General features: G+C 35.6%; 3 protein-coding genes across 5 annotated transcripts; all 3 read right to left on the minus strand.

Moving 5' to 3' along the window:
* Positions 1-392: 392 nt before the first annotated feature.
* On the minus strand, positions 393-12,475 carry Nak (Numb-associated kinase). Of its 3 annotated transcripts, XM_066737896.1 has the most exons (13): positions 11,395-12,475; positions 10,717-10,832; positions 10,506-10,639; positions 10,325-10,436; positions 10,060-10,263; positions 9,885-9,988; positions 9,696-9,828; positions 9,387-9,621; positions 8,660-8,837; positions 8,449-8,590; positions 7,947-8,196; positions 7,806-7,853; positions 393-4,468 (listed from the first exon to the last, which is right to left on the minus strand). In XM_066737896.1, exons 1-13 carry the CDS (start codon positions 11,507-11,509, stop codon positions 2,409-2,411), a joined length of 3,831 nt encoding a protein of 1,276 aa, XP_066593993.1. In that variant the 5' UTR covers positions 11,510-12,475; the 3' UTR covers positions 393-2,408. The 3 variants fall into 3 exon arrangements, with proteins under 3 accessions (XP_066593993.1, XP_066593992.1, XP_066593991.1); XM_066737895.1 differs by having other exon boundaries at positions 8,458-8,590; positions 8,660-9,621; XM_066737894.1 differs by having other exon boundaries at positions 8,660-9,621.
* Positions 12,476-12,612: 137 nt separating this feature from the next.
* Positions 12,613-19,743, minus strand: LOC136779940 (progestin and adipoQ receptor family member 3). The gene is made up of 8 exons (XM_066737901.1): positions 18,090-19,743; positions 16,275-16,429; positions 14,489-14,676; positions 14,270-14,426; positions 14,047-14,199; positions 13,703-13,982; positions 13,467-13,628; positions 12,613-13,381 (listed from the first exon to the last, which is right to left on the minus strand). The coding sequence occupies exons 2-7, from the start codon at positions 16,395-16,397 to the stop codon at positions 13,489-13,491; spliced, it is 1,041 nt and encodes a 346-aa protein (XP_066593998.1). The 5' UTR covers positions 16,398-16,429; positions 18,090-19,743; the 3' UTR covers positions 12,613-13,381; positions 13,467-13,488.
* A 146-nt stretch (positions 19,744-19,889) lies between these two features.
* Positions 19,890-23,544, minus strand: eff (ubiquitin-conjugating enzyme E2 eff). Its single transcript, XM_066737915.1, has 6 exons — positions 23,273-23,544; positions 22,493-22,556; positions 22,212-22,243; positions 22,051-22,128; positions 21,861-21,966; positions 19,890-21,778 (listed from the first exon to the last, which is right to left on the minus strand). Exons 1-6 carry the CDS (start codon positions 23,294-23,296, stop codon positions 21,639-21,641), a joined length of 444 nt encoding a protein of 147 aa, XP_066594012.1. The 5' UTR covers positions 23,297-23,544; the 3' UTR covers positions 19,890-21,638.
* Between the last annotated feature and the right edge of the window lie 797 nt (positions 23,545-24,341).

Consider the following 24,341-nt stretch of genomic DNA (forward strand, 5'->3'; position numbering starts at 1 on the left):
CACTTCGCTTGTCAAATCTCGATGTAGTATCGCTGAGAACCTGGCGCGAACTACGAAACACATCATTGGTCAATTTTAAACATTGATAATATCAAAAACTGTTTCAAGAAGCTTAAATTATTAAACATTTTATTTTCCTAATGCTCTTATAAGTCACCAGCTGAAAATCTATACAGTAGTTTGAGGACAACCAGTACCAATATAATTAAAATGATTTATATATATATACACATGTCGTCATTCTTCCATTTGTAAATATCATTCTATAATTGCGTAGTACAGTTGTATGTAAAGCGAGAAACATAAAGAGTGTAAAATCTTTCATAGGGTATATTTTGACGGTGTTAAGCAATAATCAGTTAATCTACATTATGAAAAATGACTTATGTAGCTAAATATATATATATATATATATACTTGTAGATTCCTTCAGCAATCGACAATAATCTTTCAAACTTCCTCTGGACCGCAGCGCAATAATTTCTTTTTTACAAAAGCTTTTATCTTAATTTTCATAGATCGACTAACTATTTTTTTAGTTACCTCAAAATAATACACATTTTTGACTCGACTTATTGTTGCTCAACACCATCAATTTAACATTGTGATTAAAAGGTTTAGTAGTTAATTAACTTAAGAGAATGAAAAATAAAATTTTGAATACAGAATCTTTGGTATGCGATGAAATCCAATAATTTTTCTTCAAACTCCTAATGCCGATAATAAAATTATCAGAAATCTCTTTTAAGCTGCATAAAAATTAGCATGTAAATTAAAAATAACCTAACATAGGAGAATATCTCAATAAATAAGTAAAATTGAAAAGATATCGGAATGTATATAATGATAGAACATTTCCACTAGAGGAAGTTAGAGAACTCAATACAAAGTGTTAATCTCCATAAATAAATTAATATTTTGGTGATGAAATAGATTGAATACTGCGTTCACTTGCAGGAAATTTTTCAATCGATGAAATCAATCAATCGATTCGTTAAAATTGATTAATCAAGTTTAGGACAGAGTATCGAATTACTTGTCGAATACATACATAGATCGAATAAATTACTGCAATTGACTCGGTTTATTGTATATAAATAGCTTTCTTTATATTACACAGCAGTAGAGGATTAATATAGTAATTAGTTAAGGAAGGCACCTAATTTATACTATATGAATACCTACAATTATTATACATAAATACACGTACGAATTTCGCCGTTTTGCGGTGTGCTGTTTAGCTATGGACATTTTTATATTGTCACAATACATTCAACTAATCTTGTACTTAGTGAAGAAAGGCGCAGTAGTAGCAACGGAGAATATTTAAGTGTTGTAGAGAATATTTAGATAAGCTTCCACAGGACTGTTAAAAGTTCAGTCTTTTACGTTCAATAAGGCATTTTTATCGTTTTCTGACAGATCATTTGCGATACAACCTTCTTGTACAACTTGATTTCTTGCTATGGCTAGCAAAACAATTATCAATCTGCTACTCATACAGCATATAAGATCAGACAATGCTCTCAGCACACTTCTAATTATAATTGAAAATGAAAATCTGAATATTTGACGAGCTACACGTGCTTGGGTAAAGTTAGCTCAAATTCTAAAGTGAAAAATTGTTAATGTCCTGTACGAACATCGCGCGGTATTTGAACATTGAAAATAGGAAAAATTGTGAATATTTCATAAGCATATTATACTGCTTGGCCCGTTGCTGTGTCTGCGCCTTTGCAAACTCCCAATTTTCTATCAATAAAAATACCACAGGAGTTTTAGATGCCGATTAGAAAATCGTTTACTCTTTAATCCAATCAAGAGCTGACGTTTTTGTAACTATAGAAAAATTACTTGTTCCATCAAAGAACTAGTCTTGTATAACGGTAGAAGTTTAGAAACAGTGTACAAACGCAGTGAAAAACCATAGCTGCGAAAATAGATGCACGTTTTTAGCATTATTTTTTGTCGAGCTGCCAAGTGTAACAATCTATACAATTGATCTTACATAGAAATTGACTGGACTCCTCCGTACATTCCATATTACAAGTTAAATCCGTTTTTGTGAGAACAATTCTTCCGATTTAATTATAGTAACGTGCACTTTCATGTATATACCTCATCGTAAAATATACAGCTTCATGCTGATATCACAATTATACGTGTAACGGAGTAGAAAAGTGTCAAGTTTAAGAAGAAATGGAACGGTACTCTTAAAGTTAATCTGAATTCTAAAGAATTTTTGCTTTGCTTAAGAAATACTCAGTTTGAAGAATTCGTTTAAGATGTTAAAAGCAAGAATAAGAGTTTCTCTATAAGATATAATCAAATTCACATTAACACGGTAAAAGAGCAATGGGTGAAACAAAACTTCACTTGGGAATTTCTTAAGTATAAAAAAAGCTGTTTCAGGTGAAAGGATTGCTACGCCTTTTTAAGGAGCCAAATCGCCTTTCCGGTTCACGAATTACTTCAAAGGGTGTCACTGGAGTTTTAATCTGCTTTTCATCATTTTCGTCACTAGGAAAATCTTCGAAGCTCATGTTACTGAAACCTGCAGTAACCGCTGAGCCCTTTTTGACTTTCGGTACTTTCTTGTGACTCGAGGATTTTATCTTTGATACTTTCGGCAGAACGTTAATGATATCCACAGGATTCTCATTGATCAAGTGGTACTTGGACTTATCAGGTTTAAATTTTTCTTTCTTGTTATGCTTCGGGGAATCATCCGAGACCAATGGTTCTGGAGACATTGGAGAAACGATATCGGACATAGTACCTTCTGGCTTGGAAACACTGTTTATCGCTTGAACAATGATATTTGCTGTGTGTTGCATTGCTGGTCGCATGGTAGTTTGTTGATGAGAGGTCGATTGGTAATTTAATTCGGAATTCTTGGAGTCACTGGATAATAAAGTACTCAGAGCGCTGTCAACAAAATTAGGCGATTGAGACAGGGGCAGAGACGTTGGCCGCTGATGGTCGTCAATTCCCATAGATGTAAATTCATCGAACGGTACTGAGCCAAACAAATCTTTGGAAGAAACTGCGCTCTCGATGTGAACCTCAGTTACTCCGAATTTCTTGGAATTTTTTTGGCTATTATTTGCTTGATAAGGCTGAGGCACAAGGTTAGAGTAATCAAATTTGTTCGTGCCTTGGTTCAAATAGGGAGGCATATACGTATCAGATGTCTCCTTGTATTGTGGGATACTGCTGAAGGGATTGGTGAAGGTACCTGGACTAAAAGGCGAGGAGTCAAAAAGATCCCTTTGAATCTCATCCGAATACTCTTTTAACCTTAAGGTATCTAAACTTGCCCTGGACGGTGCCTGTTTCACACTCTGTGTAAAATCCAGGCTAGCGGAATTATTAATGATGTTTTTTGCTGGAGTAGAACTCGCTACTTCCACGGTGGGACTCAGGTCCACCAAATTTCCACCGGTAGGCGACTTTAAAAAGCTATTTCTGCTAATACTGAGTTTTGATCCATTCTCCTGGTCCTCGCTATTCTTGCTTCGCGGAAATGGAGCCATGGCAAAGACGTCGTCCTCAATCTTCCAAATTCCGTTCTTAAGATAATGAGGCTTCTCTGCGTTGACATCCTTATTACGCTCTGCACATTCATTCTCATTCTCGGTTACACAATCGTTCCCTAAAATCTTACTCGCTTTTTCATTTATAATTTCATTAACATTCGCTTCGGCATTACGCACATTTTCATATACACTCGAAATTTGAGTTTCATTCTCATCCGATGAATTACAATCGTTAAACAGCAATGGTTTTGGTCCGTACTGGTGACCAACGAAAGGATCCGCATGAGTCTGTTCGGGTTTAGATTCGGGATCTAATTCATCGTCCAAGAGCAAAGGCTTTTCGCCATACTGATGCCCAACCACAGGATCCGCGTCGATGATCGCCAGCCTTTCTTGAACTTCCTGTTGCTGCTCCCTAAGATGTCTCCTCGATATTTTCCTAACTCGCCTGTCATCCTCGTGGGTCGCAACAGACTCACATTCGGCATGATAGGCCGAGCTGCCGCAAGTTCTAACACTGTGCGAGATAGTCTCGTCTATTCTGTCTCGTTCATCATTTTTTTCTTCGTCGTTCATAGCTCTTAAATCACTAGCAGATCCAATCGAATCGTCAGATTCGTAATCCACAGGAGCATTGTTGACGTCATGCGGAACTTCCTTCTTCTTTCTGCTTAATACATTTTTCACCCTTCTCCTTTTTTTCCTCGCTCGTTCCTGAGCAATACTTTTATCACTGTCACTGGATACGTCATCGGTATTAAATGCTAATTTTTCGTACTTTGATCTGTCTTCTAAAGGCGCGCGTACGAATGGTGGAGAGGCTGGTCCACTCTCAGCGAGCAACGAGGTCTCGTCGTCCAATATTGGAGGATCCCCTCCTGGACTCCATTGAGGCAAAGATGCTTTTGCTCTACCATTTAAGATTTTCCCTGCAAAACAGAAGCAATTTTAATAATATTGTCAAATCGCACTATTCGAATCTAAATATAATGAAAATTGTTCTGGATCTCTCGGGCTGATTATATGATTAAATAATAGCGTACTTACCTATCTAATAAATTTTAGCCACTACAAAAAGATATCACAGAACTCAATATCTATAGACTCGCAGTAGTGAGCCAAAAGAAATAAATAATTGTACAGCATTTTGCAAGTTAGGAAAATAGAAAGATACAGAGTTGCAGAAATGCAGGCGTAAGACGAATGTAGGAAATGTCTGATTAGGTCTGCCACAAACAGTGCAATAAGTTATTGTGCACCAAACGTTTATGCTCCCTTCCTCGCATGGTTTCAATATTTGCATTGTTATTTAACACAATGTGCAGTAATAATTTTATTGTAAAGCTAATGTTAGTACCACCACCACCATTGCCATTACCATTATTAAGTCTGGAACAGTCCTAATCAGATTCTGGGGGTTAAGGAAAATAAGAAAGACGAAAAACGCAGTAATGCTCTGAATCTATGCATTCGAATAAAACACCATGGAGTAAGAATAGTTAAATAGTCAAAAGCAACGTCAAAAAAAAAGATAAAAGAATATATTCAAGATATTTTGACAAAGAATTGCTGCGTTTAGAGCTTCACAAATTGAAAAGAACAGTAGTCCATATGCTAATGTACATATTTATTGCTGTAACATTATTTGCTTTAATACAGCGAGAAATGGTCCGAACTCGTCCGCCCCCTACAGTTCTCATAAATGAGATCGATTTGAATCTTGCATATTAATTAAGCCTAATGTAATTAGAATTAATGTGCGCTCCATCCAGCGTAATGAAAAGAAAAAATGCAAGGTCTCACGATGGCACTGTTTATGATTCATAAAGTAATGTAAAGTAAAATACCGATTACATGTAGAGGCACTGTGGGAGGCAAACCATGAAGGACTAGAGAAGAAACACTATTACAATAAAATTAATATGATACTAGGTCTTTTATAATATTAGAGAAATTCCGATGCCTCCCAAATCATTAGGTTGTTCCAGACAGTGGACAGATTCGATGCGATTCAAAAAATATTGCAATTACAGAAGTAAGCACATTTATCAGCTCCAGGCAGCAAAAGCCTGGTATCATAGAACATAATTCCATGAATGCTCGCAGGCCTTTGTAGCTCTTTAAGTTCGTCAATTTCATATTTACAATATTAATGGTAGCACTTATCCCTTCAATGATAAAAATAGATAAAATACCTTGATACTGCGAGAAAAAATAACTTTTGAGCAAGTGAAAAATATAGATTTCAGTTCTCATATCTAGAATTATCATTCCAGATTTTTATCAAGTATTATGATTGTACATACTGCTCAAAAATAATCTTTCTTTACTGCATGAAAAGCTTTATAGTTTATACCACCAACATTACAAAACCGAACACGTAAGAAGCACGTATGTTTTGTACGAATTAAGAGAAGAACAAAGCAAACAACTCTTATAGCCACTGTATGTAATAGTAGTAGGTAGTAATAGTAGTAGTAGCAATAATTGAAAGATTGATTAATTAATTTTAATACCAGATTGGATGGAGAGCTTAATATATGTATAATTTGTTCGCCTCTATATTAATACATAGGTACAGTATGTGTACGTACATGGAAAGTGGAAAGAAAAATAATTCTGCAGTACTCTCTGGGTTCTAAATAAAAAAGTTATCTGTCCATTATTAAAGTGTCCTCTTTATAAAAAACTATACATATGTATTATTATGAACATCCATTTTTCTTTCCACAATTAAGGCCAGAATTAAATTCTGTACTGTACAAGAACGATCATGTGTATCATATAATATTCTTGCTGGTATATGCAAATAGGGCAAAATATCTTATTGAATCACTATATGCGCATATTATCTAAGTGTAGATGTATTTGTATATGAGTTATGCATAACTCCATTTGCTTTGCAAAATATGTATCTATATTATATGCAAATCTTATTCATTTGGCAATCAATATGAGAACAAACAGAAAAACTTGTCTGATACAGCCTATCATAGGAACAACTACATTAGAAAGTCGAAGTCTAAATTTTAATATCACGTCACATATAATAAGTAACATTTTTCTTTAGTAATTACATTTCTCGTAACGTTCTTATACCCCTTGAATCTAATTATATAGTTCTTCAATGAGTGATTTTTGGAAGAAACAAAATGTCTTAAGAATCCATTGCTATTTATCGTAATTGAGCACGAGAACTGAGCAAAAATGCATCATAATATATTTTTCACAATATAATTCTCAACGATAAAAAATAAAGTATATTAACATTGAATGTTTTTTCTTTATGTTATTCTATACTCTATCTCTAGTCTGCATAAAGCATTAGCTTTACCACAGGTACAAGTGTGAAAAATATAGTTTGATACTTATATATGTCTTTAAAATATATAAGTATTCTTTAAAAGCATAAATACAAGTAATATTGTTTAATTTAATATATATATACTTGCTAAAAACTAATGTCGTAACTAATAGAAAACTTTTTCAATGTTTCTACATAAAACCAGTATGTAGATCGAATTTTAACATTTTGTGTCTGGATATATCGACAATCGCCTGTTGATCTAATTTAGCACAGTATTAATACTTTAGGTACGAACGTTGCCCTCTTTGCGAAACAAATTCGCACAACAAATATCCAGTGATAACACATTCGTTGATTCGAATGATAATAATATTAACTATTACTAGTGACTTAAAAAAAAATGACCAATGGCCTAGCCAACGACTGTTGTTTCCTATTTACTTTTATTACTCGAGTATCACTGGTGAAATTTGGATAAAATTGGATGTCCACCGGTTATATGATTAAGGAAAATTCCCCTCAAAAAAGTGATAAGCGTGAAAAGCAATAAGTAGCTATAATAGATGTGCGTAATTAAATCGTGCATAAAATTAAATTGGGGTATTGTTTATTAATTAGAGGAAGGTACATAAACGTTTTTAGGTGCAAATGCAATGATAAACAATCGTTATACCGAGATTGCATTCGAAACTCGAAAACGAGTAACAGAAAAGAATTAGTGCAGAAAATTGTACTGAAGATGTGATGTTAATGAGAACCTGTACGCGATTAATCAGCCCTTCGAATCCTGTTTCTTAGTTTATTTCTTGGTAGCATCGTTAAATTTTAGTAAAACTCATCGTTTCAATGCATAGATTGCATTTATAAAGCTCGGAAAAAAAGAAAATTCGTACGTAGAGTCCGATTTCTTATTTGAAGAATAGGAGAAAGAAATAGCAGAAAATAAATTCATGCATTACCTCCAGCGATGGCTGCTGTCTTCGAACCAATTTTGTTTTTCTTCCCTGCTGAAGTTAACGAGCAATTAATGTTACCATTAAAGCTGATATACATTTAATATTAAATATGAATAATGTGTCTTGATAATGTTATTATCTTACTTGGTAAACTAAATGGTGCAGATTCGAAGGGGTCATTAGGAATTTCTGAGTAATTCATCACAAGACTTTCTCGACTTTTCACACCACCTGTACTCGAACTACTCCCTCTTCTGATCTTGTCAAATTCGGCACCAAAAATATGATCTTCAGTTAACTGATTAAATGGCTGCGCATCTTCGAATGGATTCCAAGCAGCCACTTCTGCGCTCAACGATCTTCCTTCCGAGCATGGTACTCTAGCAAGCTCTCCCTAAAATATAACAGCGCCGAAACGTAAGGAGCAATGAAGAAATCGTACCACGGGCTTATTAATGAAGATATTAGTGTGTGCGGTGCAGAAACAACTTAATTCTGAATAAACTAATCAGATAATTTTTATACAAAATAAAATAATCAAATTAAATAACTTTAAGATTAAAAATAAAAATTTCGATAAATGAAATAATAAATAAATGTAAAGTAAAAAGAACGGAAAATAAAAATGTGCGTTTATCGTACTTACAATACGTACATGCGATGCGCTATTTCCTATACAAGATTTTTTTTCAGTTGATATCCCTCCAGTGGGTGTACTAACATCAGTGCGTGACTTAACTGAGGCTTCGTATGGAGCTAAGAACTGAGTAGTTTCACTGGCAAATGCTCTATAAGTGACATTACAATAATCAGTTGAGAGTTTCATATGTGTGTTTCTTGAAATTAATCTTACTTACTTATTAAACGCACTGGTATCACTAACGTTTCTCCTATGTCTCGAGGTAGACAATGTAGGACTCTCAGGTGGCGAAGTACTCGAACTAATATTTTGGCTCAAACTCTCAGTTTTATTAGCAGATTTGGGTAATGTTAAAGAAGATGGTACGGTAGGTGCAGTAGTGACCTTTCCAGATGCTGAAGGAATGTTTAATCTCGATGGTACAGAAGTCACGGGCAAAGACTTATTGGGTAAAGATTTACTTTGAAGTCCCTTAGCACTTAATGCTGGTTTTGGGGCAACAGGAGGTGGAATTTTAGTTGGTGGAGGCATCGCCCTCGCATCGTCTTTAAAAGGATCTGGATAACCGGAAGGTGGGAATAAAGCCTCCAAGTTTTCGTCCTCGGCATTGCTTGACGACTTTTCAAGTTGTCGTGGTTCAAAGTAATAAGTATTTTTATCTTGTACAGTTACAGGTGACTGTTGCGTTAAAGGCGAATGACTAATCATTGGACTTTGTGATTGGCTATATTGTGGTTGGTTTTGGGCTTGTCCAAAGGGAATACTTTGATTAGGGGTGCAGACTTGGGTAAAAGACGACTGAGCGGATATTTGATTTGGTTGTTGAGGATTTGTAGGAAGGGATTGAACATTTTGAGCCGTTTGGCTAATGTAGGACAGCGGTGTGTTAATGGGAGTGATTTGCTGATTAATTTGAACGTAATTAATCTGATTTGCAACTGTACTTGAAAGTTGTAATTGGTTCCCTTGGCCTGATATCTGGCTCACTATTTGTCCGCTTAAACTAATGGGTCCAGTCGTCACTGTTTGGCCCTTTGGTCGTTGTCTAGGAGTTACAGAAGTTCCTTCGACCTGTGCTACTGGAGTTGGTTTGGGTGTTCTTACTGATGCAGCACGCTTCACATTGTCAGATTCTAACATAGGAGATGGTAAAGATTCTATTGTTGGTGTTGGAGCTTTCTGTGGATAAAATAGTATTAAATAACTTATAAATCATTGACAATAACAGCTTACTTTGAAAGATGTATACTTACGTGTAAATTTTGCACAGGACATTCTTTCCCTTGGATTTGAAAAGCAATAACTGCTACTTGATATATATCAGGTCTTAAATCTGGATCAGGCTCTAGCATGTATCTTATAAGACAGTGTAGAGATTTGCTGTATCTGTAAAAGTATTATATTATATCATATATTTAAACGTTTAGTAAAATTGATTGTACCTAGAATTGTCTGGTATGGTAAAATTTCCTGATTGAATTGCTAGAGTACTCTCTCCGAATGGTAATGTAAAAAAGCAAAGTTTATACAGTAAACACCCTAGAGCCTAAGTAAAAAAAAATTATATAAAGTATTTTAAATTTACTTTTGAAATAGATTTTAAGCCATCATTTTTACCCATATATCTGCTTTGGTAGTAATTGGTTTTCCACAATACATATCAACCATTTCAGGTGCTCTATAGCTAACTGTTGTGTATTTTTTAATCTCTTCTTCAACCAATGCTGTACCATGCAGACTAGGATTTAAAACTTTTCCTGTTGCTGACCCAAAATCACATAATACATAATTGCCTGAATCGCTAAGCAATATATTTTCAACCTACAAAGTAATAAGTAACTGATAAATCTTTTTCTCTCTTCAACTTCAGCAAGCTTAATACCTTAAGATCTCTATGTATGATTGGTGTTTGACAATGATGCAATCTAGAGACTGCCTCACAAACATCACAAAAAATTTGAAGCACCTCAGTTTCCGAAAATCCAGTTTGTAACCTGTGGGAATATTATTATCACTTTGATCTTGAGAATACAAAACTATTCATACCTATATGAAATAATTACCTGTTATTCATCATTTGAAGAACTTGAGATTTACAATAAGGCATCAAAAGTAAAAGCTCGTGCACTCCTCCACCTACATGAGTTATACTGCTATCTATATATCCTATGATATTTTTATGTCCATTCAAGTTACTCTGCAAGTGAAAATTTCCAAAACTGTATTTATACTGGGAAGAAATGATCGAATAATTTTTGGAGAAATATTACGTACCGCAATCTGTATCTCCCTTTTACATACATTGAGATCGTGTTCATTGTTAACATACATTCTTTTAAGTGCATAACGACCTCCTGTACCTTTTACTAGAAACACAATGGCAAAACCACCTAAAAAGTAAAAGAATTACTTGCTACATTAATTTCACTGAAGTTACTTAACATGCTGGACAAACAATGATAAAGTAAAACTGTATAGAGAGAGAGAGAGTGAAAGTATCAGTTAACTTTTATTTAATACATAGTAAAGGTGTGAGTTAGGTATACTAAGTATATACTAAGAACAATTAAGATTGATCATAGGACTTATAAACTATTGGTATAAAATGATATGAATGAAGACTAATATTGTTCATAAGGTATTAAAGAATAAAAATGAAAGATTTGACACAAAAATTGGACGGTGGATGATGCTTTAAAATAAATAAGCTCAAAATAATTTGAATAATTTTCATGTGACAACAGATAAAAAATAGTAAGACAGATATTGACATTGAGCAGAGTTCGTAAGAGGGTCTTGGGAATAACCATGGAAAGAGATTAAAAGAGATTAGATATGACTTAATGAGAGCACGGATAAATTAATTGAAATTGAGATAGGAGAGAGAGAAATAGAAAATGTAGAAGTGAAATCGTGTAATGGGATTGGTGATTAAAGTGTTAGGAGTAAAACCTTCAGCGAGGACTTCCTCGACGTTGACGGTATGACGGCCGACGACGAAAACTTTCCCCACATAACTGTTAGGCTCCTTCGACGTGTTGTCGATCTTCGAGAAGAGCTTCTTCATGTTGGCACTTTGGCCCTGCCAATAACTTGACTTGACATAAGGACCAGCGCTGCCCAAATAAAATCGCCCGATTTGCGATTACGTTTCACGTTAAACGCCTATTCCTTTTTTATCGGTGCTTCCCACGTTCCTCGTGGACCCTCTGCACTTGCAACTTAACCAATGGAATCGCTTTTAGTCATGATAACAGCCAACGTACTTCAGCCAGTCGACATTTTCGGCTGAATCGCGCGTGCGCCAATTCGCAAACCGACGTCGGAAACATATGTGTATAACTTCCGGCCGAATGTCAAAGCGATCGGCAGTCACTTCTCTCGATTTTCTCCTTCTACTCCTTTTCCAACTGAAGTCTCAAGGATTTTCAAAACTGGTCTCAGCTCCAAGTTTTTCAACCTCTCCCAGCCTTCATCAACATCAACACTGATTTGTCGACCGACCTTAAAAATCGTCCCCCATCTTTACCCACTTCGTTCGTTGACCGTTATTTATCCATTTACAAACATCCTCTTATCGCGGCTGCCCGATGATAAATCTTCTTTTATTTTTAAATTACAATTCTAACAGATCAGAGTCGTCAGTATAATTCTCTCTCTTTTTATAATCCGTCAAACAAAGAAGGTATTACGTTACGATGACAAGAAATTGAATAGAAAAATAATGCGGCGCGAATTCTTTACGAATTTTGGCGTTTATTTCATTTTGTTGTGAAGTGTGTACATACTTATTTTATCATTTCTATGAATTAGACAACGCGTGAATGATAACGATACTGATACGATAACTATAACTATCACCAGTATCACCTGCGCATAAATCTGCTCTGAAAACCAGAAGAATAAGCGATATAAAAGACGCAATGCTTAAAATAAATTTTCAAGGATAAGCTCGCATAATCGATAAAGTAAATACGTGTCTTCTACTACACGTTATCGTTGTAGCTAGATTACTAACTTATCGATCGTATCCCAAAGTCCTGTGGGTAATATCAGTAACTACTAGCCCTCCAAAATGCCCGATTTTAATATAGTATTAAAAATAAATATTATTTTATACATTTTTTTCCTCATAAAAACAATTTTTATTTAACAATAATAGAAAATCGGTATATATAGAAGCTTCTTTAATTCCACAGCTAAATTGCTACATATACTAGTTTTCCGCTGTCGCGCGAAGCACACCAATTAAAATAATATAATTAAAAACTAATAAAAATAACACGTATCGTAGGAATAAAAATATTAAAAACATCGCAATTAAAATAGGGGATTATAAAAAAATAAATATAGGATTTTCTTAATCTATCTAGTTTCACATATACATATAAATCTAACTAAGGCGAGATTCGTAATCTTTTGACATAGAGCACGAAGCTATTCAATATAATTCTTTAAAACGGGTTGATAACAGTAAACCAAGTGAAAAATTGTTTGTACACGTCTGTTTACATTTAAAAATGATCATTTGATCGCTGCATAAATATTAGCTGTCTCAACTCAGACAAGCTTGTCTTCCGTTAAGCATTCTATAGCTTAACTTGGCTCTTTCTTTTAAGTATAATCATTAAGCTGCATTTCGAGCTTAGTTCGGTTTATCGATACGACCATTGGTGTTAATAGGCCTGTCATATTTCTTTACACTGCATACGAGTAGCAAATAAATTTGCAATGCTTTACAAGTAGCGTGAAAGTTGAACACTTGAACCGTCGATAAATTAACGCAGAGCTGTCTCGGCGTATGACAATAATGGATTACCCCGTACAATGCAAACTTCCCCAATTTCTAGAGCGTAAAAGGGGAAGTGGGGCTCAGGCTGAAGCCAGTATTTCTTTTCCATGGAGCAGCCGCATTCCAGCGCGGTTGGAAAAGAAAATACTGAAAAGAAGAAAATAGTAATTTATATATGTGCAAAGTATGATGGAGTTTTACAAGGCATAGGAGAAATCAAGAGGAAACGTACACTGGTCATAGGAGGCCTTTAGTCACAAAACCACACTACTTGGACACCCATGGTGCATCCTGTACTCTACATAGAGCATTCCAGTGTTGTGCCAATAATACAAGGCCAATACGACTAGGAAATGCCACCACTGATGGGAAGAACCTATATAATCTACCCAACCTGAGATTTTTACTAAAATTAGTACATGTATACCGATAAATTGGAAAATATTCAGGATAAGTAATAATGGTTACCTGGACAAAATCGTTCAGGAATTTTACTCATGTATATAGCAAACGCTACTCCGCTAATAACATACATGCCTATAACTCTTGGCAGTAGCATCATGACAATTGGATTTTCCATGCCGCCCATAGCGATGCTCCAATGCAGCGTTGGCAAGACTCCATAAGCTGCCCAGGCAACGAAAACGACTAGCTTCACATTACTATCAACATTTAAACTAGGTATCTGCATACTCATTGCAACCACAAAGATAGCCAGCACTGTTATCAAGTAAAACTGCTGAAGACCCTGTATCGAAAAGTGAGAGGATATATTTCAATGACCATCGCGAATATCGCCTATCGAGATTTACCTTGTGACACCAGAAAGCATAATATACCCCGGAAAGGTATATGGACAATAGACTCAAGGCTATCCCAAAAAGGTCAAAGGACAGAAAACACATGTAGTCCTTTTCGCTGCGACAGGAAAAAGTATGGTACACCGACGATAGGATCATGCAAGCCTGAAAAGTAAGGAATTATATGTTTTCTGCGAGTCAAGTCTACTCGGAAGTGTCCATAGGACCATCTTACCTGGAAGCACACTAGCAAAAGTGCAACGATCATCTTATCCCCGATTGGTGCATGGATATTTATTAAACATAAGTCGTACAAGGTCAGTCCAAAAAATAGCATCCAGCCAAAAATGTGGCTCCAAATATTTATTGTCTCGTTCGTCCACCAAAATACACTGGAAACAAAAGGTCAGGTTCAAGATTATCCGAGAAATTGATGCAACTTTCCAATACGAACCTTTCGACGCATAATTTGGTGGTGAGAAAACCTCGATATCCGTGAAGTATGTAAGGATTGTGCTGGAGATACTCGGGAGCCTCCTCGAAAGGTAGCAGTCGTCTCATCTTCTCTTCCTCTTCCGGCGTAACATCTTCGTCCCTCGGAGCCTCGTTTCTCCGTCTCTTCTTCTCAAACTCCTCCGGTTCCTGGATCGATCAATTCAATGAGTGCATTGCAAATTCTCATCCAATAATTGTGAACATTGTGCTATAAACGGGAAATCATTCATTCGTGATGTATAGAATCACTGAGTTGTGTTTCCGGAAACAAGAAAGCGTAACTTTTGTCGACTAGCTGTAAAACGCGTCATCTTGAAACAGTTTTGCATAGTTACAGTAGATATACTGATCCGACGACGACACGAGTTGTTACAAAAATTTATACACACACACACACACACATATATATATATATATATATATGTACGCGTTTTCGAAACATTGATGTTAGAGAGAAACAACATTAAAATGACCCATGTATTACGTAACTGTGGCATTGGGTAAAGTAGAATATTATTTCTAACCGGACTTTCTTTTTCAGTTTGATTGCTCCACGACGCCGCGGTCACCAGCTTCACCGTAGGTTTTTCTACTCGGCTCTCGTGGACGTCCAAGAGTGAAAGTGAATTTTGAAATTTTACAAACTTCCCGAGCGGTGTTAGAGAGGCCAATTGTTACATTAAGAGAGACAGGAGATAATGAGAGACCAATGACGTTTCCTCTATATACACACGATTAATGGGACACGTGTATATAAATGGCGATCTAGTAATAATAAGCGTGTACGAGGTCGGGATGTGAAAGGACCGTTTCTATGTTGTTCATCTCATCCGCACAGATAAGAAAGTTGCAAAGTGGGCCACAACGGGACCTGCCTCTCATCCAACTGTGTCAAGTCCATTGGCGAGCTTTCTTCTTGGCGCTTACCGCTCATCCAATCGGTTCTTCGGCACAGTATACAATCTATTATTGGTTCATCACCATTTAGCAATTAATATTAATTTTTCCCCACAGATCCTTTAATCTACATTCTTCGTCCCCATATTTACCGTTACCCGATACTTTCAATTCCTATCCTATGGGGCGCTGTCTCTCTCTCGTATACAAAACATGTATCTACACGTACACGCAACAAGAGATATCAATTTTTTGCACAAAACTTCTCTCGATGCAAAAAGTCGACATTTCTAATAGTTACGGAGATAAACGTTTTCTTATATTTATAAATGTATAGACGTCCATTCTGGGCGTTTTAAATGACACACCCTGTATAATTACGTTCCTCAACAATACTCGAACCGCGAGGCAATTATTTGCAGAAAACGGCAAATTATTCGATTTCTCTGAACACGCGAAATCAGCGATTAAGGCAAACGGCGTTCCGCAGTAATCATCGATGGATGAGAATAGCCGATATAAAAATGCACATTTCGGTACGGCTTGGTGCCCTGTAATCACGAGAACATGTACGTGCAGGAAAACTGATTATTGTTATAGCGTAGTTTATAGAAAGTTATGCTTATTTGCCCAAAGGCGGAAGTTCCACAGTAACCAGACCACGCGTATATAAGTTTTTTTTTTCAAATTGGAGAATATTTAATAAGCAACGGCCGAGCTGAAACGAACGCGAAAAATTTGATGGCTTGACAATCGAAGCGCGTCGCGTTTCGTAATCGACGGGTCAAACGATTCTCAAAGGTGTATTATATAAAATAAGAAAAAACTCACACACAAATCCCACTTACTTTCATAATGAAGAGATTGGCAGCTTCCGGTTTTTCACCCGGGCACTGATTTTCCTGAGAGTTTTTCGGAGACGTCGCGGACGAGTCGTTCAACTCTTCCACGCCTGCCAGTAATTTCATCATTGGTCCTAATTTATCGTTATCTTTCACACTTCCTGTAAATTAAAAGATGATCGCGTTACATAAATATCCCAAGCTACCTTTCAAACCTCCCCCGATCGAACAATTCGACTTTATAGGATCGTTTTGGTTTTTTGCTCCATTTCTCTGTTACGTCTGGTTAGAAGATTCGATCCAGAAGCAAAGCTCGACCGAGACTTTCACCTTAACAGGTATTCGTCGTTTGAGAGTGAAATGTTTCGTCAATTTTGTACGTACAGCGTGAATGTTATTAGTAACGGAGATTAGTTGCTTTTTCATCTGGTCGGAGCGCAGAATCTTGTTCACTCTCTCGGAAAGAAACGCAGCAATTTCTCGCCGTTAATCTATGAGAAAGTTAAGAAGAACGAAGGAGGCCGTTTTTCTTCGGGTCCTTATAACAATTCGTACGATTCTTCCATCCTTGCGAGTTTCAGTCGACTCATCCCAGTCGTTTCCTCTGAAAACTTTTACTGAATAACGTTTCATCCACTATCACTGTTTATACGTCCGTTCTCTCTCTCTCTCTCTCTCTCTCTCTCTCTCTCTCTCTCTCTCTCTCTCTCTCTCTATAACTTTTCTCTCTTGCACGATGCTACGTACGCGCGAGAGTTGAATCTTTGCGTCAATTGCCATGCCGAGGATGATATAAGAACGTTTCGAGGGAGCGACTAGTCTATTGACCCAAACATCAATGCTGACCTCTTTTTTAGGTACACCGACCATCATCTCGTCTATCCAAATTAATTTATAATATTCAATCGACTCGACATCGCGAACGATGTAGTTTGCACTTAACAACCTCTTTATGGTCTCTCTGTTATTCGTTTCTTTCAATGTTCCACAATATTCCTCGTGAAATTGAACGTTCCATCTCCTTCTCGCTTGATTCTATTGGCAGTTTTAGGACTCGTAAAAAAAATCTCCCTTTACGGGTCACTATTATTATCCAGATTTCGTAATTCGATCGCTAATAACAATGCGGTGAGAAATTACAATCTGAGGTCACGTGTCCACGGTTTGCACAAACGTCGCGATCAATCGTTGAATTATTCCTCGCGATTAACATTCTTTTCGACTAATCTAGGAATCAAACGTTCCCACATTGGACGTTGACTGCTATCGGTCTACATTTAAGATTAGTGTCCAAACGAGTCAATTTAATTTATCTTTAGATCTCTCTAATTATTATGTTATCTTCCGCATTAGTCAATTATACACGAGGAAGTTTGTCATCGATTTGTGAAAAAAAGTGAAAACTTGCAAAATTTTTTACAGGATGGCATTTTATTTGAAAGTGTACAGATATTAAGATCGATTGAGATTCTTCTTAACGAGAAATCTAGCGTTTAGAAAGCTGAAAGGAGAGATACCACGAAGTATATAAAAAGACAAATTAATTGTTATAGCAATATACTTTGTTATTTCGCAAATTAATATAACACTCGATGTAATTTTGTTGCTTGGCTGTTTTTTAATAACGAGAAATGTGAGACACTAGTATTCCTACCGGTAAAAATTTCAAGACAGAGCTTCGCGTTCAATTCGAAAGAAGGCTTAATCTCTGATAAGTGCAAAATTTTATTGATCCTATCGTAAATGAGAGAATCGGAGAATTTTAATTAAGAGAAAAATGTTTAATTAAATAAAAAAAATATATATATATGTAGAAAATACCTGAAAATTGAAGAAATTAATCCGAGTTGTTCGGTATATCACAGATAGAGGATCTGGCCAGTTTACGAGCACATTTCTGCAGTAAGCGCGTGAGTAAGTTGCGACTGCGTCTCGAATCTGCGCACAAACCACGCTCCGGGTCGACTGAATCTGACGACGTCGAGAAGACCACTGACTCTCTGTTTCTGTTATCGAAGAACCACGAAGCCAACTATCGCATTGACTGAGCAGCCTAGGATCCGGCTCCGAGCTTCCGGAAACCGCACTGAAATGCTAAAAGATCCCACCGAATCACCTATGATCAACTGCGTCAAGTAATATTCAACAATGCCGAAGAGCTTGAGCCCTCATTCCGCCCAACTGAACCACCGCACCGCTCCATCCACACTAAACCATACGCTTTAAACCGTATTCAGTCATGATAATTCATTTTAATTACTTTCGTCAATTATACCGATAAGAGACATTGAACATCGGACGGTCGTTTAACATTAAATTTACACTATGGGAATTAATCAAAACTACTCTGAGAAATCTGACGAGTCATTGAGTTAAAAAATTATATGGAAATTTGTTTAAAAGTATCGGATAGCTCCCAGTGTGTATCGGGGAAATGTGTTTTTGAAGCATCACGCGTTAATTCATCATTGAAGCTTTGTCGATTGGTCAAATATTTTTAGTAATTGAGATCTTTGAATAGCCGCGATCAATTTTAGACTGTATATCGACGCGAGGAAGAGCTAAATTAAATAGATAAATGTGCAATGAAGCTCCTGAATTGCATCGATTCCCCGTATCAAGTTTTCAAATTTATCTATACGTCTTTTCTATTTATTGCATAACGAATAATGCCCAGACTTTAATTTTTGTTATCAAATAATTTCTTGTCGATAAACAAATCGCATGAGATACGTCATGGATGATAATACCAAAAACATTACAGTAATCGTGAAACAGATAAATAATAGAAAATAAGTGAAATTACAAGGAATGATTGGGCTCATTTCCATGCGCGTGTCTATGTCACATATACTATATAAATGCAATGTATAACCGTACGTACAGTTATGGATTATGCCTCTAGCTTCCAAGTTTTTCTTAAAACCTTTTATTTCATATTTTATCGGTTTAAAAAAAAAAGCTTGAACAAGGAAAATTTGCCATGATTTTAGTAGTAACGCTTGTATATGTGGACCCACTGCTTAAAACATTGTAGAGAAGATATGTTTTGTATATAAAGTGTAATATAATAGCTTCCTTCTTCCACTAATAGGTAATTTTATGTATCTTGAAGTTTTTGACTCGAATTTTGGAGTTTGGCCTGCTGAATTCTGTTCCCCGTGTTAGTTTCTCCGGCTATAAGCGTCAGATGTGCAACTACTTTCAGTGAAAGAAGGGAAAGAGCCAAAGTCACTGGACAGGCTGCTACTTTCACTCAAGGCTCGAGCATTAAGAGTTCTGAATATCGGTACATCGTGCATTCGGATGAATTTCTTCGCACGAGATTACACCACGCTATTATCGCAGACAATGTATAATCCAATTGTCTCGAAAGTTCAAACGAATGCACTTGATTGACCTTTACTGTAATACATATTTCTCCACGGAAATGAAAACTTCTGTTAGCCATCGAGCAAGCGTTAATCCTTGAAAGTAAGTCTTTTTTTGCAATCGATCGACGTTACTGGCCTGGTAATGAAACACCTGCCAAGAAAACATTCATACGCGTTTCTTCCTTAGCCAAGTCCAAACGAAAAATAAATCAATGAGATGAAGTTCGATGGATAAAATAAACACCCATGATTATCGTGTGGTATTTATTATATAAAGGACTAAGTCTAAAATGTACACAAGATAAGTTATTAAAATTGTTTAAAATTATCGTGGTAGGTATTGATAATTACACGCATGAAAAATCTTTTCTAATAGAGATGAACGATGAACTTGGAATAAGTTTTTCAGCTTGCCTTTAGATAACTGCTTTTCTTCGTGTTTTCTTTTGTTTGTTTGTTTCGTGCTTTCGATTAAATTACAGCAAATAGACAGTCATCGGAGACGAAAGATCTGCATTTCTGTCAAACAATAAACGCGCCCCATACAACTTTCCTAAAATGCAATTGCCAAGTGATACAGCACCAATCTTAACTTTTCTAGCCGGAGAAACTTGCGAAATAAATAAATTTGCATTACAATAAATGATAAATTACATTCAGTCCATTTTTAATGAACCAAAATTGTTTAGCGTCTAAGTGAGACAAACTAGACAGATAAAAAAAATTGAGGAAGCAATAACTTGCTGATCCTTTACAGCCACAATATATTGAAAATACAGCTTAGAATCTTACAAAGGTTGTTTTGCTTAAAGAATAATAATTATTTAAAATATGCTCGGTACAGACTGTACATTTACACGATTTATATTGTGGATGAAAGGGAAATCGAAATGATTGAGAATTAAATAAAAATCTTTAACCAAAAATCACATCAATTAGTACGAATAAAAGGACGTTGCACTAATTATTGGCAAATTTTCTTCATTAATTTCCTTTCCATACCGAACAACGTAGATTTTACAATGCTTATCAATCTCATTGTTGGTATTCGTTATTCTGTAATATTTACTAATGCGGCTTAGATTAAAGTAGTCAAATAACGTGACCGTATTTGACTACCATTATAGCAACAACAATACAAATGACTACAACTTCTATATATATGTATATACGAGTGTAGACAGCCAAAATAATTGAAGTTCACGTCCCAAATACCTTCTACGACACGATTAGTATAATAAGTCTTATCTCGCATAATAAACTGTTTAGACCAGACGATATACATAAAATTCTCCCTAGGATTTATTATTTAATTAATTGATTCTCGAGTGATTCGAGCCGTTAAGCATTGAGCTTTTAAAACTTGTTAGACAGGTAAGGAAATTCAATAATTGAACAAAGCATAAAATTATAGTTTCAGCAGTATTTATATATAGCCCAGTCTTACAAAAAGTGATCGCATCGTTCCATGGGACGGGCAAACATTGCTCACTTGTGATATATCTACCAAATCGATGTGCTGTCAGTTCCTTCAATTAAATTTTTACCGAAGAAAGTAGGTTTATAACATTATATATTGATATAAGTACGATCAATTGGGAATTAAACTATTAAATTCAAGTACAAACCCTACTTTCAAACTTCCTAGGTTTTTTAACTCCATTTTTATTTACGAAAATCAAAGCGGAAATTTTTATGTTCTGTTTTTTTTTTTAATATGTGTCTATTAATAATGTGTGTGTATGACCACCTTTTAAATCGCCTCGATTGCCATTTTAGCAACGTCTTAATATTCGCAATCCATCCTCACGTAAAGGGCGAGAAAAGAATATCAGATTGAAAATAATTGCCTGATATTCTTGAAGTACGAAAACGCAGCTTAGGATTTACATGTAGATCCGACTGGTTTATCGAAAGATGCTGATGCTTGAGTGGCAATAGGCTGGGGCTGCTTGGCGGTGGCGCTTAGATGTTAAGGTAAATGTTGGTTGACGCATCACATGGCATACTTGCGCGTCCATTCACGAGCCAATTCATTATATTTCTCTCTGTCAGTTTTGTATATCCTTGCTATCTCTGGTACTAATGGATCATCTGGATTTGGGTCACACAGCAAGGAGCATATTGAAAGTAACACTGCAAAAGAATTAAATTTCTCTTATAAATAAAACCGTACTAATGAACGTCTTATTTGAGGAGCAAATAAAACAAATCTTACCCTTCGATATAGTTAATGCTGGCGACCATTGCGATCTTAATATATCCAAGCAAATACTTCCATTACTGTTGATATTAGGATGATAGATTCTAGTCGTGAAAGCAACCTTGAAGGGACATAAGTTATATTGTAAAAAGCTAATCCCTCAAGGCATTTTTTGTCATTTTTTATGATAAATTTAATCAATTACCTTTGGAGGTTTGAATGGATAGTCTGTAGGAAAGTGGATTGTTAGGAAAAATACTCCTCCCTGATATGGGCTGTCAGGCTGAAAATAAAAAGCACATGACATATAAGAAACTAAGTTATTGCTAAAACAAGATTATATTGCAGTATACTAAGTATACTCACTGGTCCCATAATAGTTGCTTGCCAGTGGAATACTATAAATGAAAACAAAAAAAATCATATTTTATCTAAAGAGGCTGAATGAAACTCAGTGTAACTCAAAGCATATAAGTTTTACAAGAAGTAGATAAATTTAACAAAAATAAACACCCAGTTTAAAGAAGGGGAAACAAAGTTTTTTATTTTTAAAGTAATAAAAGAAATAGCATTGGATAATTCTAAAAATACGATAAGATTTAAAGATTGTTAGTGTATCAAGTTTAGGTAATAAAACAGAAACTTACAATCATCTCCAACGGGACCAGCAGAGCACTGTGCGGGTGGATCTCTACCTAGATCCTGTAGTTCCTGGAATAAGAACCAAGCGCATGAATTAGTAATATAATAAATTTAATGAAGAAGATATTAATAAATAATATATCCAATCCAGGCTGATCTCTAGAAATATTTGACTATAAAAAGAGCATAGAGTTATGGCACACCTCCCATCTCTCTTAATAAAAGAAATGCTAAAAATTGTTCAATGAAAGACAATAGATCAACCAATCTATTCATTTATAGCAATTAATTATGCTAATGATGTAAATCTGACAAATCACGAATCTCACGAAATGAATCAAAGGGGATCAGAAAATTAATCGGTATCCTGCAAAAGGTAGGAGAATATTTAATTGTTGGAGTGTATCTGCAGATACATTAACGAAATTTTAGTAATTTCTGAGTTATCTATAGCCCAGTGTATATATAGATGCACGTAACACACGGTTTTACGTTACTTCCGGCAATTTATCAGAGAACCACTTAAAATATGTTAGAATTTCACTGTCATCGTTATGAGGACCACTTGCACTGGTACGCAGGTATAATCTCATCTTCCTGATAAAAGTTTAATCCAAATCTGTATAATCAAGGAATGCGAAAAAAAGGTAAAAGCTAAGATGATTTTCAATGCCTCACATTGCTTCACTGCAAAATCGTTAAGGGCGTTCAACTGCGTTCGATTCACAAAACACAAGCACCGGACTGCTCTTAAACAATACGAACACTGCTAAACGTTCACATACCTTATTAATTCGTTTTAAAGCCATTTGATGTACTGTATATTGTATTAACTGGCTAAAAACCAGACAGCGATACCCGCTAGCCGAAGATCTTTGATTAGGGATTGCAAGATGGCTGCCTTCTAAACGTAGTCTCACTACGCTGATCAAATAGCATACAATTTTGTTGGTTAAAAAAGAAATGTCGACTTCCGATCGATCTTTATGAAGGTCATCTAAGGACCTTTGGAATTAAGTTTTTTTTTCCTAAGAAAATTTTCAGTTAACCGTAGTTACTCTTTTTCAATCCCAAGCCTTTAATTTCGATTTTTCTTTCTGGTAGCTGCTACGAATTTCCTTTTATCGGCAATCTCTTCTCTTACCACTCTTACCTTATTATTACTTTTCCATGCCATTAGAGAAACTGTCAATAGATGGCGTCATGGCGCCGACTTCTGCTATTGATATACAGAATTTGTATAGTCATGTCACATTGTGTCATTTTTTTTCCATAAAGGACATTTGATTCTAGTCCCACATTATCAAACGTTCTTATTATTTTTTTTACGGGCAGAATTTAATTTCTTCTTATCGTATTTTTGAGCATGTGTGTGTGTATTTTACATTGCATTCCTTTTAACATGGCTTTAACGAGTTGGTCGATAAAGTAATTTTCGCTCTTGAGTAATATTCATATTGTATACCGTAGCGCCTCCAAGGTTGGAAGCTCCAACTTGTTCCTTCCTACTGCTCTCTGACACTACTCCCAATTAAAACTGAGAAAGGATTGGGGCCGCAAGTTTTGCTCCCTAACATGGATTTATAATATAAGAAGGCGTTGAAGCAGTAAAGTATTAATTTAAAAAATGAACTACAATTAATCTTTCTTGATAAAGCTTTAAGAAGTAGCATTTTAAATTAAAGAGATTATTGCATAATCGGAAGAGTTAATTTTGTTTTATCAATTTTTGTAGATGTGTGTGTAGAAAAATTAAACGCTGTTTCCATAGCGTCCAAAATACAATTCCTCGAAAATGGTAAAAGCAGCAAACCGGCTACAAATATATAATGAACTAATTTCGCAAGGAACTGG

Source organism: Prorops nasuta, unplaced genomic scaffold (assembly GCF_024137725.1).
Source record: "Prorops nasuta isolate Cenicafe-Biocafe unplaced genomic scaffold, Cenicafe_Pnas_1.2 PNAS00018, whole genome shotgun sequence".
NCBI lineage: Eukaryota > Metazoa > Arthropoda > Insecta > Hymenoptera > Bethylidae > Prorops > Prorops nasuta.

Coding starts and splice junctions, on each gene's coding strand:
- Nak (XM_066737894.1), bottom strand. CDS start 11,509: ATGAAGAAGCTCTTCTCGAAGATCGACAACACGTCGAAGGAGCCTAAC. Junction 9,989..10,059: donor CTACCAAAGCAGATATATGG/GTAAAAATGATG, acceptor TTTTTTACTTAG/GCTCTAGGGTGTTTACTGTA. Junction 9,622..9,695: donor GTCCTGTGCAAAATTTACAC/GTAAGTATACAT, acceptor TTTTATCCACAG/AAAGCTCCAACACCAACAAT.
- LOC136779940 (XM_066737901.1), bottom strand. CDS start 16,397: ATGATGAAATTACTGGCAGGCGTGGAAGAGTTGAACGACTCGTCCGCG. Junction 14,200..14,269: donor TTTTGCTAGTGTGCTTCCAG/GTAAGATGGTCC, acceptor CTTACTTTTCAG/GCTTGCATGATCCTATCGTC. Junction 13,983..14,046: donor ATGCTTTCTGGTGTCACAAG/GTAAATCTCGAT, acceptor TTTTCGATACAG/GGTCTTCAGCAGTTTTACTT.
- eff (XM_066737915.1), bottom strand. CDS start 23,296: ATGGCTTTAAAACGAATTAATAAG. Junction 21,967..22,050: donor ATCCATTCAAACCTCCAAAG/GTAATTGATTAA, acceptor TGTCCCTTCAAG/GTTGCTTTCACGACTAGAAT. Junction 21,779..21,860: donor AGCATTAACTATATCGAAGG/GTAAGATTTGTT, acceptor ATTCTTTTGCAG/TGTTACTTTCAATATGCTCC.